At 39.2% G+C, this 16,332-nt stretch overlaps 1 protein-coding gene across 9 annotated transcripts in view; it reads right to left on the reverse strand.

Moving 5' to 3' along the window:
* Positions 1–16,332, reverse strand: part of TBC1D4 (TBC1 domain family member 4) — a 157,215-nt gene that overhangs the window by 48,135 nt on the left and 92,748 nt on the right. For all 9 annotated transcript variants that reach the window (XM_038387806.2, XM_038387805.2, XM_038387812.2 and 6 more), the window contains exons 2-8: positions 15,314–15,907; positions 13,584–13,673; positions 9,866–9,970; positions 5,814–5,946; positions 3,440–3,531; positions 1,759–1,869; positions 330–449 (exon numbers count right to left, since the gene is read on the reverse strand). In XM_038387806.2, the coding sequence (XP_038243734.1) occupies positions 330–449; positions 1,759–1,869; positions 3,440–3,531; positions 5,814–5,946; positions 9,866–9,970; positions 13,584–13,673; positions 15,314–15,907 (1,245 nt within the window). The remainder of the gene's footprint in view (positions 1–329; positions 450–1,758; positions 1,870–3,439; positions 3,532–5,813; positions 5,947–9,865; positions 9,971–13,583; positions 13,674–15,313; positions 15,908–16,332) is intronic.

Here is a 16,332-nt window from a genome sequence, read left to right on the forward strand (position 1 = left end):
CTATTGTCCTTCCAAATATCTGTAAAGTTTTGCAAGGTTAACTTTGTGCACTACTTGCTGTTGATGGGAACTCAACCTATTTTCAGAAATATTTGCTGAAAGACTGTCTTCCTGCTTCCGTGAACATGTGCTCCTCCTGCATTTAACATCAACATAATCCAACCAAATTAATCCCATAGGAAGCAATTAGGTTTCATGCATATGATCTTAGCTCGTCTAGTTTTTAGTATAAATTTGAACTGTTGTTAAATATGAAAACAAACCAACACTGTAGAACCTTATCATTAATGATATCTGAAGAGCTGTTGACAATGAGCTGTTAATCTTACCCTTGAGAAGATATTTTCCAGAGAACTAGTCAAGGATTTCTTGGCCTTGTTTTTCAGAATGTCGAGTTTAAACCGGCCACTGCTGGTAGTGTTTTCTGGGATTGCACTGTTTGAAATGTTCTGTTGAAGCAAGAACACTTTTAGCTTTGGTAGTACTCTGGGCAATTGAATGCCTCTGAAACCTAAAGCACATAACAAGCAATGTGCCCTTTACTTAACAAATCTAGCCTATAGGACAGGGATGGGCAAACTTTTTGGCCCGAGGGCCAAATCTCAGAATAGAAATTGTATAGTGGTCCATGAATGCTCACAAAATTGGGGTTCGGGTGCAAGGGGGGGGAGGGCTCTGGTTTGGGGTGCAGGCTCCAGGGTGGGGCCAGAAATAGTTAGTTCAGGGTGTGGGAGGAGGCTCTGGGCTGGGGAAGAGGAAGGGGAAGGGCTCCAACTGGGGGTGCAGGCTCTGAGGTGGGGCTGAGAATGAGGGGTTTGGGGTGCAGAGGGATGCTCTGGGGAATCAAGGGGTTCGGAAGACAGGAGAGGAATCAGGGCTCGGGCAGGAGGCTGAGGTGCAGGGAGAGGCTCAGGGGTGCAGGCTCCAGGCAGTGCTTACTTCAAGCGGCTTCCGGAAGCAGTGGCATGTCCCTTCTCTGGCTCCTATGTGGAGGTGCGGCCAGGCGGCTCTGCACCCTGCCCCATCTGCAGGCATCACCCCTGCAGCTCCCATTGGCTGTGGTTCCCGGCCAATGGGAACTGTGTGGGAGGGAGGAGAGAAAGGGGCACGCTTGGGGTGGGAGTACCGTTCAGAGCAGAGCCCCCTGCTTCTGGGGCCCCTGAACCTACTCCCCGGCTGGAGCGCCAGAGGGGTGCCATGCCGCTGCTTCTGGGCGTTTTGTGGAGAGGCCTCCGACCCTGCTCCCTGGCTGGAGTGACAGAGCAGGGCAAGCCCCAGACCCCACTCCCCAGCAGGAGCTCGAGGGCCGGATTAAAATGGGCTTCTAAGATCCGCCAACTCCTGGCAAACTTTGTTTTTTGTTATTTATTTAAAAGAAAGGAAGGCCCCGGAGGCCTAAAAAAGTAACGTTCTGTACAGTCTCCCCTGCACCACAATTATTTCTTACTGTGTTTAGGCTGGTTAAGGTTTTTCTGGCATTGCTTATATTGTACTAAAATCTGCAACAAAAATTACCTGTCTGCTTTTTCCAAGTGAACAGAAAAACAGAAAAGCAAACCCAAACATAAACTTTAATAACTTTAATCAAACATGCCAAAGTGAATCAAAAACAGTATAGTTATGGAAAACAGATAAGGAGTCCTCTCTCATTCACAATATAAAAGGTTCAGTTCTCATTGCTATACTCTAACACCATCCTGCTAGTTTTATCGAAGGTTGTATTTGAAGAAAGAAAGAAAATAAAGTATTAGGCTGTACCAACGGTGCCTCGCCAATATGAACGTGAGTCTTTTGTTTAGTTTCACACAACTGTCGCAGATGTAAGATCACAAGCTCATTTTCTTCCTGGTCACTGACAGGCTTCATTTTCTATCAAGAATAGACAAATAAATAAAAGAATCTCTTTCAATACATCACTTTTGATTTCTGATTAGAAATACTATGAGTGTTCTATTAGTAAGTGTTCTTGGAAGTTAAGCTATTCCTGATGCTCCATGCCAGCAATTTAGAATATGCATTGCATATACACTATCCATATAATTCAGTTACTTCTAATAACAACTTGTACAAAAGTTTACGTAGCACCATACAGCGGGTGTGCCTTGCACTATGCAAGCATAAAAAGTTTACAGGCACAATTTTCGAAAGCACCAAAGTGGCATAAGTCCCATTTTCAAAAGTTGCTAGGTGCTTTTGAAGATACCATGGAGGTGCCTATTTGCACCCTTACCTCAGACTTTTAGGGGTATTTAGGTATTGCTCCAAAATCAGGATTACAATGCATAACTGACTTTTAAATTCAATGGGACATGACTTCTAAGTACCTGCGTTACTTTTGAGAAAGAATTAGACATTGCAGAGTCTCATTCTCAAAAGTAATGCAGGTATTTACTTGCAATGTCCAATTGGCCTTAAATGAGACTTAGAATTAGGCACTGCAGACTCTCGAAATCTCATTTTCAAAATGAGCTTCAAGTTCATTTTGAAAATGAAACTTAGGCTCCTAAGTCAGTTAGACACTGCAGCATGTAGTGGAGCAATGACTAAATATCTCTACAACGAAAATGGGACTTGGGATAAGATTTTCATACATGCCAAAATGCTCTTACACATTGCACCAATTCTTCATCTGCACATTAAATATACTTGCTTATAGAGTCCTGAAGCAGGACTGGGATCCCACGGGTGCCGCAGGACCTACTGCCATAATAGCAGGAGTAAAATGTACTTTGTTACAGGTGGGATTGGGTGGGCAAAAAAAAAAAAAAAAACACCACCACACCCCAGACAACGGGATGGGAACAGGATTAAAAAAAAAAAAGTAGCCCCGCTTATACGATAAGCCTCCAGAGTCAATACTCTGTGTAAATAATTCTAAAAGGAATTTTGGAACCATGTATTATTTTATCTTATACTAGAGTCACTTTATCTCTAGCCTTTTGTTATTGCCCACATCACTTCATTATTTGAACGTCTCATATACCTCACAGAACTCAGCCCCACATCACCCCACAAGATAGGGAAGTATTGTTTTCCTTATTTTACACATGAGGAACGGAAGCACGGACAGATTAAATAACTTTGCCCACTGTCACATGAGAAGTTTGTAGCAGAGTTGGGAACTGAACTGTTCCCATATCAGCATCTTTTCAAATCACTTTAGACTGGAGTATACTATTATAGTACAATAGTTCTGAGAAATGAATTAATGTAGAGTATTAATTCCATGCAGATGACTATCAGAAAGCAAGCCAAATACAGCTGAAAGGAAGAATGTGGGTACTTTCCAATTTAAAATATAGTCCACAGAAAAGTCAGCAACTTGAGCATAAAACTTTGCACACAAGCGCATATACGCTAAAAAGATTTCCAGAATATGAAGAAAGTCAAAACCTATGTAGATATGGGAGGGATGCAAGAACTGCGTTGACTTTATTACCTGAACACGTTCAAAAATGTCTGCTTGCTCATTATCAGTAAGTGATGACAGGTGTCTCTGAATTACAAGTTTGGCTCTTGGTGGGTAAAGACCTTCAGGAAAAACAAATATTAAACAGATCCTTTGACAACTACTAAAACTAAATTAATTTACCAAACTATCTTATGATTCCTATCTATGCTGCTATAAAAACTACATAAGTATAATACACTTTCATTTATTTTAAAAGATGAGATATTTTAGAAGGCTTTTCAATTAAAAAGCTATTAACATATTTACAAAGTACTTTTCAAATTCTATTAAAGTACAAACCTCTTACTTTGTCTACTCTCACTAGATCATACTGAGGTAAGAATTCAGTGCCCTATTTTAACAATGGATAGGGAAGCCCATCTGGGAGGGATTTGAATAGAACACCTCAATGATAAGCTCTAGGACCATGTATCGAGGTGCAAAGCTGTCCCCCTTCCTCCCCCAACGTTCCCCAATTTGCCCGTCTCCATCTACTCTTCTACACTCAAGTCAGGCTGCTTCCTTCTTCTCCTCAATGCTTTCTGGGCTCTAAGAGGGGGATCACTCAATGTGCAGGAGAAACAAACAGTCTATCCACTCTCAGTTCCTGGGCCACAGCAACTTCAGCAGCTGGGAGTAACAACCTTAAAAAGAGGTCCAGTTCAGCCCCAGGGCACACTATGCTCTGTGAAAGCAGCAATTTTCAGAGGTTTATAACCCAGCCAAAATTGGGTGTATTTTCATAGAGGGGGGAGAGGAAAGGCCCAAGACAACCTCCATGGCCCTGCTCCAAAGAATACAAGCACTAGAGCTTCTTAACTTAGAAAGGTAAGAATTTTTAACCTTGGCCAAACACCACATTTTCCCCCAGCTTCATTCTCAAGCCGCTGAACCATTTTATTTGAAAATTTAAAAAAAAAAAATGTTTAGCCTGATGCAGACACCCAGTATGGAGGATTTCAACCTGAATGGTTCAAGTTTGGCAGAGAGTTATAAGCAACTGAATATTGGGTCTTATAAGAAAAATGGATAGGCCTCCCCTATAATAAATCCTTTGGTAATATGACACCCTTTGGTTCTGTCTGAAGCCCACCAGACTCAAATATAAAAAAAGAAGAAAAAAAAAAAACACTGTAGCAAAATATTTTACAATTACTTAGGGAAAGATTTTCAGAAGTGACTGGTCATTGAGATGCCCAACTTGATATACATATTAGAAGGCCCTGATTTTCAGATGGTCGATATTCTGTGCTCTTTAAAATATTGGGCTCTCTTAATGTGTCTCAAGTTGGGGTATCCAAAAAGCTGAGGCACCCAAACTCATAAGTCACTTTTGAAAAATCTCGGTGTTGGCTCCTTTTCCATGCATATCAGTGGGATGAAACAGCAGCTTATGCATTTGTAGCTTTTCATTGAGAAACAGGGAATTTTCAACCAAGGTTTGCCACTTCTGAACATTCTAGTGCTTAACACAGACAAACTACAAAATTGTATTTTCTTGCCAAGACTTCTCATGCTTTTTACCCACCAGAGGGAACTCTAAGTGATAATCATTTTTATTTAACAAATACAAGTTTTGTGGCATTTATTACAATGCCTCATACAAAAACAGACAAGTTTTGTGTGAATGCACCACTACTTTTTAGTGAATAGAGCAGATCATATTTAATTATGTATGTTGGTTCCATCTGCCAGCTTACGTTATTTTTAATAACTATCCTATCAAATATTAAAAAGCCATATTGTGGCATATTTAACTGTCATTAAAGTCAAAGCTATATGTGAAGATCTGAAGTCAGGCACTAGCCCTAAATTCTTTATTATCCTTGTTCAATTTGACATTAACCTCATATTTTATTAAGATATTTCATATAATAGAACAAGGTAATGAAGTACATAAAGCAATCAGCCCCAGGAGAAAAATCATCAACGAGATTACAAAAGAAGAAAAAGAAAAGAACAAACAAAAAGAAAGGCTAAAACGTCAGTTCCATCCTACTGTCCCTTCATTTACTACCATCTTTAAAAAAGTCTGGGCTCCAAATGTGTTCAGAGCACTATGCTGAGAATTTCTGTACATACTAAAATAACAGGGCAAAAGGAAAGACAAAAACAAATATATGAGAAACATGTTATATTTATAGCAAGAACTTTGAGGGGCCAGTTGGAAAATAATTGCCACCACTTTACTCAATTTATTGGCCATTTATCATGGTCATGTGAATTTTTTTCTTTTTTAACTGAACTGAGATTCAAGCAATTAGGTAAGTTTTAATTAAACTAAGAGCTGATGCACTGTGATGATTCTGAAGTGAAAACAGAAAATCTTCTATATAAACTTTAAAATAAATGGAATTGCTACCTTCAATTCTTTCACAGAGTTTATGCAATGAGTGCATAGGACAGGCCTCACACAGTTTAATCTGAGTCTTGGCATTCTGTAGAGCTGCAGCAGTGCTAAAGGCTTGTTTCAGGGTAAGCATTACCTCATCAACCTAGAAGGAAAAGAAAAACAAAACAGGCTATGAAAAAATCTGGGTGTTTTACAAGACAGTATAAAAGTGAAAATATGTTATACACATCATATTGGACTTTTAAGTCACTCCATGACTAAGTGCTTTTTTTTTTCTTAAATTAGGAATATTTCCTGTTCATACTACATACAGTGACCTAACATAAAAGTTCAGTAGTCTAGTGGTCAAGAGAACAAGGTTCTATTCCTAATTTACTACTGATTTCAAGACGATTTTAGACAAGGGACATGGAAAATCCCACGAGGCACCTACATGACTATCTTCCATCTTTAGGTGCCTAAACACCTTAAAAACTTTGGCCATTAGGCAATTTTGAAAATTTATCATACAGGTCTCTAGTTCCCTATGGGAATCTGTGGGAATTTAGTGGCCTATTTCTGAAATGTTGCACATTCACAGCTCTCACTGAAAATGAGCACCCCTGGGGGTGGGGGTGGAGAGGGCAGAGAAAATCAGGCCATAAACATGTAACTTTAAACACTCAGGCTTGAAAATTGGGTCTCTTATTGTGCCCAGAGATTACAACTTTTTACCTTCCAGTATCTGCAACTAGCATATTAAGACCTCCACTTCTGCCAATTTGCTTCTATGCAATTTACATTTTAGCTTGGTTGGGTACATAACTTGCAGTAGTGATACTAAGAGTAAAGAGTCTGTATTGCCCCCTTTCACAGGGACAGTTATGAAAACAATTTTAGGAAAAAAGCCATACATTTGCCCTTATACAAGTCTCTATGAACAAAATGCTTTTGATCTGTTGCTGCAGTTATAGCCTTTTGGCATGGGAACTTTAGGGACCAGCCTATTTATTCTCTTGGTCCCTCACTCACTTGGATCAAAGGATTTGAAAGACAAGCTATAAATTTCTATAACAAATAATCCTTATGTTTTATTTTCCAGACTATGCCCTGCTCTTTCCTCTCACAGCATCACAAATACAGCAATGCAGCGTTCCCACACAATGCAGCACTGGGTAGGGCCAAAATCTATTTTGCATGGGAAAGAGGTCAGAGGTGATCATTTTCTCCTCAGCTGGGATAGATATTCAAATGCACTTTCATCCTTTGTAGATAGGCTTCCTAGTGTCTCCTTTCCCCTTATGTATTTTAAGGGCACACTGCTATTAAAAGCAAACCAGCCCACGTTCTTGTTTCAGCCTGGCAGAAGGAAATTGTGTTGAAATGTCCTGTTCAGTTCTTAGAAGGCTTTCAAATATTGTACTTTAGATCCTGTCCTTTGCTGCCATCTATCACTTTTCTGTGGGGCACATTTGTGAGGGATGATATGTGACTGTATGTTCAGGTTTCTGTTTACAAGCAGTCTGCTAACATTCAAAGTAGGATTATAAAAAAAGTGTTCTGTAGATCAGGTCTCCAGCATAATTGTTCAGACAAAGCTTTGCATGGGCATGGAAGCTTGCATTAGTCCGTTTGTGCGCCATGGCATATCATTTTGTTAAATGAAAATTATTTGATTAAGGTTATTGATAGAAACCCACTCAGAAACTCACATCTCACAATTCAATTTATTCTTGTCCTGTCACTGCAAGATTTCATGAGGCTTGTGGAATGCAGACATAACAGCAGCAAAGCCTTCTAGTTGGCTTTTACAAATGGCAGGGCTCTTTTCTATGTACTCTGCCCATTTAAATACTTACTTGAGTGTAATATTATTACTCTTAAAATATGTGAGAGAGTTGAGGAGAAGGGTTTTATTTATTTGTAAACCACCTCCTTTCTTTTAGTCACCTGTGAATTATCAGGGATCAAATTAACCAAAAGGTCAGATGAAGGCATAATTTTCCTTTAAATTATATTCTGCTGGTCATTCAATAGGTTCTCTCTCCCCTCAAATTTTGACAATGGGTCAGATCCTCAGCTGGTGTAAAGCAGCATAGTTCCATGGACTCCAATAAAGCTATGCTCAGAAACTACTTCAAGCCACAGGTGCTGCAGCATCTCTTGTATCCCTAATTCCAGCATCTATGGCAAACCTGGTTTCCACCAGCTGAGGATCTACCCCTACCTTGTTTAAAGCATTGCTAAGAATGCTTAGCCCCATAACAGCTGCTGTGGTCCTCCATAATGCTCAAATAATTAGGCATTGTTTAGTGCTCTGAGGTGAGTGGAGCTGGTCAAAATTATATCTGTTAAACATATTTATCAAAAATTTGAATTTCAATGAAAATATTTTGACAAACATTTTCATCAATTTTTTTTTTGTTTTTGAGACAGCTAAAGAACTGGTTCAATTTTTTTGATTTTTGAAAATTGTTTAAAGTAAAAAAAAAGCTTGAAAAACATTTGAGGTTTTTTGTTTGTTTGTTTTTTTAAAACTAGTTCAATTATGAGCAGTTAGGCCCTGCTTTATTAGGGGAAATAGTGCATCTCTTCTATAAATTCATGGTATTTTACCTTTCACTTTGAAGCACTAATAAGTTAGAAAGCCATCAGTTAATATGGTTTCTTTGTACTGGACATTAAGAAAAGAGCTATGTGCAGCCTGAAAGCTTGTCTGTTTCACTAATAGAAATAGGTACAATAAAAGTTATTACCTCATGCATCTTGTCTCTCTCTCCCTCAGAAAATATAGCAAAGACATTACTTTATAGATGTCATATCTAAAAATTGAGTATGCTGAGTCTTATAACTACAATAGCTAATTGACTGACACATCCTTTGTATCACATTTTAATTGTCCATTTTGCAGAACAATTATAGATCAAAATTTCTGCTTCAAAGTGGACGTTCCTATTTCATTTCTCAGAGTAGTTAGGAATAAAAGGAGAGCAACAACATTTGGAAAATGGAAGGATGTGCATGGCAAAGGCAAGGAGTGTGACAGCTTAGTAGTAGAAGCCATGGACTGGAACTCAGTACATCCAAGTTCTATTTCCGGCTCTGTTACTAATTTAGTAATTTGGCCCCAGTTCACCAAGGTACTCAAGTACATGTCAACGGTTATTACAAGGAAGAGAGAAAAAATGGTTCTCCTTAACCGCAGAGGACAAGAAGCAATGGGCTTAAATTGCAGCAAGGGAGGTTTAGGTTGGATATTAGGAAAAAAAAACTTCCTGTCAGGGTGGTTAAGCATGTGAATAAATTGCCTAGGGAGGCTGTGGAAACTCCATCACTAGAAGTTTTTAAGAGCAGGTTAGACAAACACCTGTCAGGGATGGTCTAAAATAATGCTTAGTCCTGTCTTGAGTGCAGGGGACTGGACTCTATTACCTCTCAAGGTCCCTTCCAGTCCTACATTTCTATGTCTCAACAGATAAAAATGTGCAAGTTACTTATGGTCAAATATTCAGCTAAACCTTTACCTAGCCACCACTTGTGCACTCTAACACATACACCTGAACTTTGCCAGTGTAAACATCTGTGTCTGCAAATTCTAACACCTGGACATGTACAGATGCTAAGTACAGCCACGTGTACTTGTACCTGTATGTAGGTGTGCATTCACAATAGAGTGCAGAGACTGAATCCCTGAGCCTCAGTTTACCCATGTGCAAAGTGAGGACAACACTTATCACCTTCATATAGCTGCACAGATTCAGGGATTATTAAGTGTTTTGAGATTCATTTATGAAAGAGGCTATCAAAATGTGAAAAACTAAGGGCTTATCTACACTTATAGTACTGAAGTGGCACAGCTGCAACAGTATGACACTACCTACACTGACGGGAGAGCTTCTCCTGTCAGTGCAGGTACTCTAGCTCCCCAAGAGGTGGTAGCTACGTTGTCAGGAGAAACCATCCTGCTGACATAGCGCTGTCTACATCGGGAGTTAGGATTTGCCACGACCCTGAGTGACGTGGTTATACTGGCATAAGTTGACAGTGTAAACCAAGTCTAACAGTTTATGTAAATTACTTACCAAAGATTCACTTGCACACTGGAACACGTAGCAAACATACTGGTTTATCCCAGGTTCAATAGATTCCCGACAAATAAAACCAAAGTGATCAACATGTTGTATACCCTGAAAATTTTTTTTAAAAACATTAGTGAAGTATTTATTTTAAAATATATTTTAAAATCAGTTCAGAAATACTGTGATAATTGTATTTCAGTTCTGTCATCTCTGAGATACCACCACTTTCGCCATACTGAGAATTTGCAGTGAATAAGAAAGCTACGCGGTCCCAGATATCAAGTATGGTAACTTTCTTTTTTAATGGCTGCCACCATCTATCAAAGAAAAAAAAAAAAGTGTAATATGCCTATAAGTCATAGGACTTCTTACACACACACACAAAACCCTGAAGCAACAGCAATGCATAATGCTCAATTTCTTTCCTCATGAAAAAATTTGACCTTCATTACATTTCTCTGACTTAATTTGTTCAAATCAGCCCCTATCTTCTCACCTTACAACACTGGGAGGTAATTCAAACCATTTCCCCTTTGGCAGTTTAGGACCTTCAATTCATTAAATAGGAAGGGACAGATTTTATACATATGAAAGAGCCACCATTCTGACCTTTATTTTGGTTAAAGTCACTTATTTCTTAAAGTGAGTCCCTAGCAGACCAGATCCCAAACTCAGCATAAACTGTTTTAGACACAACTCTAGGAAGAATTACAGCAAAATCTATTGCTGTCTTCTGAATTTTCTCATTTCCTTGCATAGGGGAAGGTGTATGGGGGAGGTGGGATGATGCTTGCGTCATTGTACCTGAAAATAGCACAGCAAGCTTGTCTGTTAACTGTACTTCCAGCACTGTTCTCTAACAGGGCGTCTCGACTTGTCATTCCAATAGGACATGTGACGATTGTTTATTGTTCTGGGTCACCCACAAAGTCAAAGTCAGTGAGGCTTAACAAGAAACCCACACAGCTGTCTGTGACACTTAAGATCATATATATAGATATATAAAATTTTATCATTTATATTTGTGGCTTAGTCAATTATACAAATTACGGACATGCATTTTCCAGTCTGAAATGAAGCACCCTTGCATGCTCATGCCACAGAAAAGCAACATATTTACTAGGGCAGAAATAAAATAACCCTAAATACACTCTAGAGAGATTGTTGCTCTCTTTCATTTTAATCAATTTTAAGCTCATAAGGGTAAATATTCCAAGCCATGACATTAGCTAATAAATCTACAATAAACACAGGGTGTTTAACAGTGAACAAATGCTGATGAGCTCTGTATAACCAAGTACTTGGCTTGAATAAATTAATATTTAATTTCTATTGACCATAAGAATTCTCCAGAGTTGTTGGGTTTGAGGGGTGGGGAGGGCAAGGTTGGTTTGTTTTGTGTTTTTTAAACCAAATCTTTCACTAATATGCCACAGATGTTTTGGAAACATAGAACATTTTGTTAGCACCTATTCAGTTTAGTTCTCAATAAGGCTTTTATTTTTCCCCACCCACTCAAGTACTAGTGAAAGACTACATAAACACCAGTATGAAACCTAGTCTGAAGTTTTTTATGGCTTACAAATGCCCAGTTTAGAAGAAGTTGTAGATATCTCTCTAAGAAAGGGTGACCAGACAGCAATTGTGAAAAATCGGGAAGGGGGGAGGGGTAATAGGAGCCTATATATAAAAAAAGACCCAAAAAACGGGACTGTCCCTATAAAATAGGGATTCTGGGTCTGACAGGGCTAAGGTGGGTGAGGTAATCTTTTATTGGACCAACTTCTGTTGGAGAGACAAGCTTTTGAGTAACACAGAACTCTTCTTCAGGTCTGGGAAACTCACTCAAAGCATCACAGCTAAGTACAAGGTCGAACATATAGTTTAGCATAAGTAGTTAGCATATACATTCAGACTATTCTGTTCGACCTTGTACTTAGCTGTGACGCTTTGAGTAAGTTTCCCAGACCTGAAGAAGAGCTCCATGTAGCTCAAAAACTTGTATCCCTCACCAGCATAAGTTGGTCCAATAAAAGATATTACCTCAACCACCTTGTCTCAGTTAAGAAGAAAGCAGGAACAAAGACGACCGTCTAAGATACTAGGCCAGTTCCTACCATACTCTAAATATCAGTGACTTCACTGCCAGTGCTGTTCTCCTGAGCTGCCCATGGGTTCACCTGCTGTCTACCAGGAGCCTCATGGAAACTAGCAGCTGCCACTCATGACATTCCCCCAGTAAACAAAGTTTTTGGACCCAGGGCATCTACAGGTTTTCTTCTTTCTTACCTCTCCTTCTTGTGTGCCTGCCTGATCTGTGTATGCTACAAATACTATTATTTCATCTTTATCATTTGCCTACGTAGGCCAGATTTCCCTATTCCTCTTGCAGTCCCCTTTGCCCTCCATTAGAAGCAAGAGTATATGCTAATCCCAGTTCTAATTTGCAAACTATATAGCCATGCAACACAGATACAAGGGAAGATTTGACTGGTGTTATTTGAACATCTGAAAAGAGTGCTTTGGATCAGATGCTGGTCTAAGAACCATCAGAAAATGCATCTGGAGACCTTTAATAGCTCTTGTACTGACCACATGGAATTCCCAACTTTAGAATTGCTGCGACCGCTAAATTCTCCAAATGAGATAGAAGCCATGGCTCTGTCCCCATCTCAGCTGCAGAGCTAGTCCCACACTGGGGAGAGGCACACTCTGTATCCTGTCCCAAGGTAGCAGAATAGCTGTACTCCTTGCAAAAGCCCTCACTGAAACACGTCACCACCATAGAGCACCTCCAAACGGGAGATTTCAGGCTACTGCCTAAAATTGAACAGAATGGTCTCTTTCCTTAAGTTAACAAAATTCACATCTAGCGGCATGTGAATGATGACCAGAACTATTGCTACAATTCACAGAAATTCACTAGTTCTGTGTACGTCTTTAGATTGTGAGCTCTGAGGCAGGGACTGTACTTTCCTTTGTATCTGTGCCATTCCTAGCATTTTGTGGGAGCTAACACAAACCAGTAAGTGGCATTTGGAGGCACAGAATTTCTACACTTTGAATTACTGTTGCCTGATCTATTGCAAGAAGGAGAGTCTACCCCTATAGTCTACAATGGTAGCAACTGGATGATTGATCAAATTTTAAAATCTATCTTTCTCCAGTGCCGTCACCAAAACTATACTGCAGTTTATCACTTCTAAACTGTAGCATGTGTTCTTCTCATTCAAAATATGATTACCTCAAACATCACTCTATAGATAACATTTAACATTTCCAAAGTACTCGGGTGGGGAAGAGGGGGCACAGAATAGCTGTCTTACCATGTTTTTATTAAGGTTCTATAGAGAAAACCAAAATCTAGTTATACAGGTGTTAACTAAAACAAAAGTTATAATTGTTTAAAAAAAAAAAAAAAAGGAAAAAGAAAAGGAGTACTTGTGGCACCTTAGAGACTAACAAATTAACAAATTTGTTAGTCTCTAAGGTGCCACAAGTACTCCTTTTCTTTTTGCGAATACAGACCAACATGGCTGCTACTCTGAAACCTATGTTTAAGGATATTCTGTACTGTATTTTCATTTAATTTTCTATAATCAACAAAAGCTTTGATTGACTATTTCTGCTGCCCACTGACTAAAAAAAGCTATCAGAGCGTCTCCAAATAAAAAAAAAGTCCCTTCCCAGATGTACTGGAAGCTACTCAATAAATACATACCTGAGAACATGAGGAGATATCTTTAAAATTCTTTTCAAGCACAACAGATTTGGTGTCTGGGCTGATAAGGTTAATTTCAAATCGTCCAACCTTCAAAACAAAATTTAAATCAGACTGTTTTATAAGGCACAAATGAATAATACACCAAATGAAGTTCAATGACTGGGCAGATTCTGCCATCTTTGCATTTGCTACTCACGTTGAATAGTAGCTTACTCACAGGGTGACCAAACAGCAAGTGTGAAAAATCAGGATGGGGGCTGGGAGTAATAGGAGCCTATATAAGAAAAAGACCTCAAAATCGGAACTGTCCCTATAAAATTGGGACATCTGGTCACCCTACTTACTGAGTGAACGAAGATGGCAAAATTTAGCATTTTAGGAAAAAGGAAAATGAGGGAGGGGAATTGCAGAAAATTTCAACAAGAAGTATTCAGTTTGGGGGTAAAACAGAAAAACAAACAACAAAAAAAGTTGCAGGAATCAGACACAGATTATGAAAAGTTTTAGTCCATCAAAAGTCAGTTTTTGATGGGCCCTAATTAAAGCTCTATTAGACTGATCTGAAACAATCAAGGTAAGTTACAAGCCGTATTACACCAAAAACCACCATCCAGATAAGTTTTTAAAATACAAATACAAACAGTTTGGGTCTTCAGTTCTTTGCTGTTGTTGTTGATTTTAAAATAAAGGTGATGTATTTAGCCTCTTTTTAATGGTCAACGAGAACAGATTATTCGCTGCAGTGAATTTCCCTTCTGCTTTCTCATGAACTGCTCCCCAAGGGCACATGAATATAGCCTATGGAGCTTGAGGGGTTTTTCAGCTAAGACCTTTTCACCACCAGTGATGGGCTGTGGGTTTCTAAATGGCAATATATTTCCTCACATCCGTTTGTGTTTCTCAAGAGGATGAAAATGCAAGTCTGTTCTCTAAAATGGGGGGGGGGGAGGGGAGAATATTCCTAAGCATTTAGCAGCCTATCATTTTAAAAAGCAAAAGATCTTGGCTTTTATGGGTCATCTGTTCTAATAATTTTCTCTCGTTTCCTAAGCGCATATGCTCTGAAATCTTTAAACGTACTTCAGGGGAAGAGAAGACAGACTAAAGGATTTGGGGATGAAGCCACTGAGCAGATCTTAGAAGTATAATTTTTCAACAGACTTTTTGCAAGACAGACTATTCCTATTCTGAAAATGAGGAACTTCTTAGCATCATTGAAATTTACCATAAAAAGAGAAGGAGTCAAACTGCACATTATTTTTCACAGCTTTAACTACTTGTTCGTTTTAGTAACAGAAAAGGGAGATTTTGTTCGCTCTGTTCAAAAATGTTATGGATAGAGAAATCAATCCACAAAAGCACTTGAAAGAAGTCTGCATATTAGCATCAGATTCTAAGACAAAATACACAGTTCTCTTAAATATGATGTTAATGTTGTCAAATTAACAGATAAGCAATTATATTCCCTTCAAGTTTACGAAACTCATATGTTTTAAACTTTAGCTTCCCCCAAAGTAACTGGGATATAAATTATTCAATATTATTTAGACTGTCCCCAGTATGGTTTCATGTATTGTAATACAAAGTAGAAAAGCAAATGATTTTTGGCTTAACAGAAACTGTTTGCATAAGAAGTTTCAATATGCAGCAGTGACAATAATTGTCTAAGTCAAGCTCTCCTAATTCTATTGTATGCATGAAATTGTGGGTACTGCTATGGCACCTACCTGAAACAACATTGTTCTGTTCTTCTCAGAGTCTGAGGGTTGAACATGACTGGGTGCACTTGCATGTCTCCTGCGTGGCTGTGTTTTCAGACTGGTATCATGAACCCTCCTTTGCATAACGGCAGTGACGCTGTTGCACCGGGAGCGGAATTCCTGCTGCTCATCAAAGCCAGAATCCTCCAAAATTCGCTCGGGGAAAGAGACACGGGTGCCAGCCAGGTTGGTCTGGCCTCCAATTGTAAAGATCCCAGTGTGCCCGGTGGTGGTGCTCGTGTCATCTAGCTCCTCAAATGGACTATCAGATGGAGAAGCTGGCACATCTCCTTCATACAAGGTTAAGTCTGAGCTGGAATCTGTGCTCCGCTGCTCACTCAACAGTTTTAGGCGTTGGCGCTCATGTAGGCTGAATTTCTCAATGCACTCATCAATTAGAGTGGAGGGGGCTTTCTTATGGGCCACAGTCACCTTTCCACAGTACAAAACCTCAAATTTTTGGGAATTATAGAAGGCATCTTCACTATCCTTACCAGGCTTGGCATCCTCTTTCAGGGCTGCTTTGGACACTTGCCTTATGCTGCTGATCACATCAGGAACCTGGGTGACAATTAAATATCTTTATTAAGGAAACCAGAAATTAAAGACCAAAGCCACAAAATGTCCAACATGCAAGGCCTTTAAAAAAATGGATTAGAATTCGACTGAGTAATAGAATGTCAGAGAAAACCATCATGATCCTCAACTGGATTTGGTAGAAAAGGCTTTGTTAATACAGCCCCAAGAATGTTCCCAATAAGATTTCAGTCTTGGGCAACATAAATATTCATGCAAGTAACAGTTTAGCTACTGCAGTATGTGCCACCAGCTTCATGCCTTGAAATACGTAACTAGGCATTCCTGAATCCAGTATGCTCCATTTCAGATGGGTAAACAATGTCAAGTATTTTTCTAGAGCTTTACAATTAAGCTACTAACAAACCCTTTAATACAGTAAATCAGGCATACCAGCTCCAACGTCTAAT

Source organism: Dermochelys coriacea, chromosome 1, assembly GCF_009764565.3.
Source record: "Dermochelys coriacea isolate rDerCor1 chromosome 1, rDerCor1.pri.v4, whole genome shotgun sequence".
NCBI lineage: Eukaryota > Metazoa > Chordata > Testudines > Dermochelyidae > Dermochelys > Dermochelys coriacea.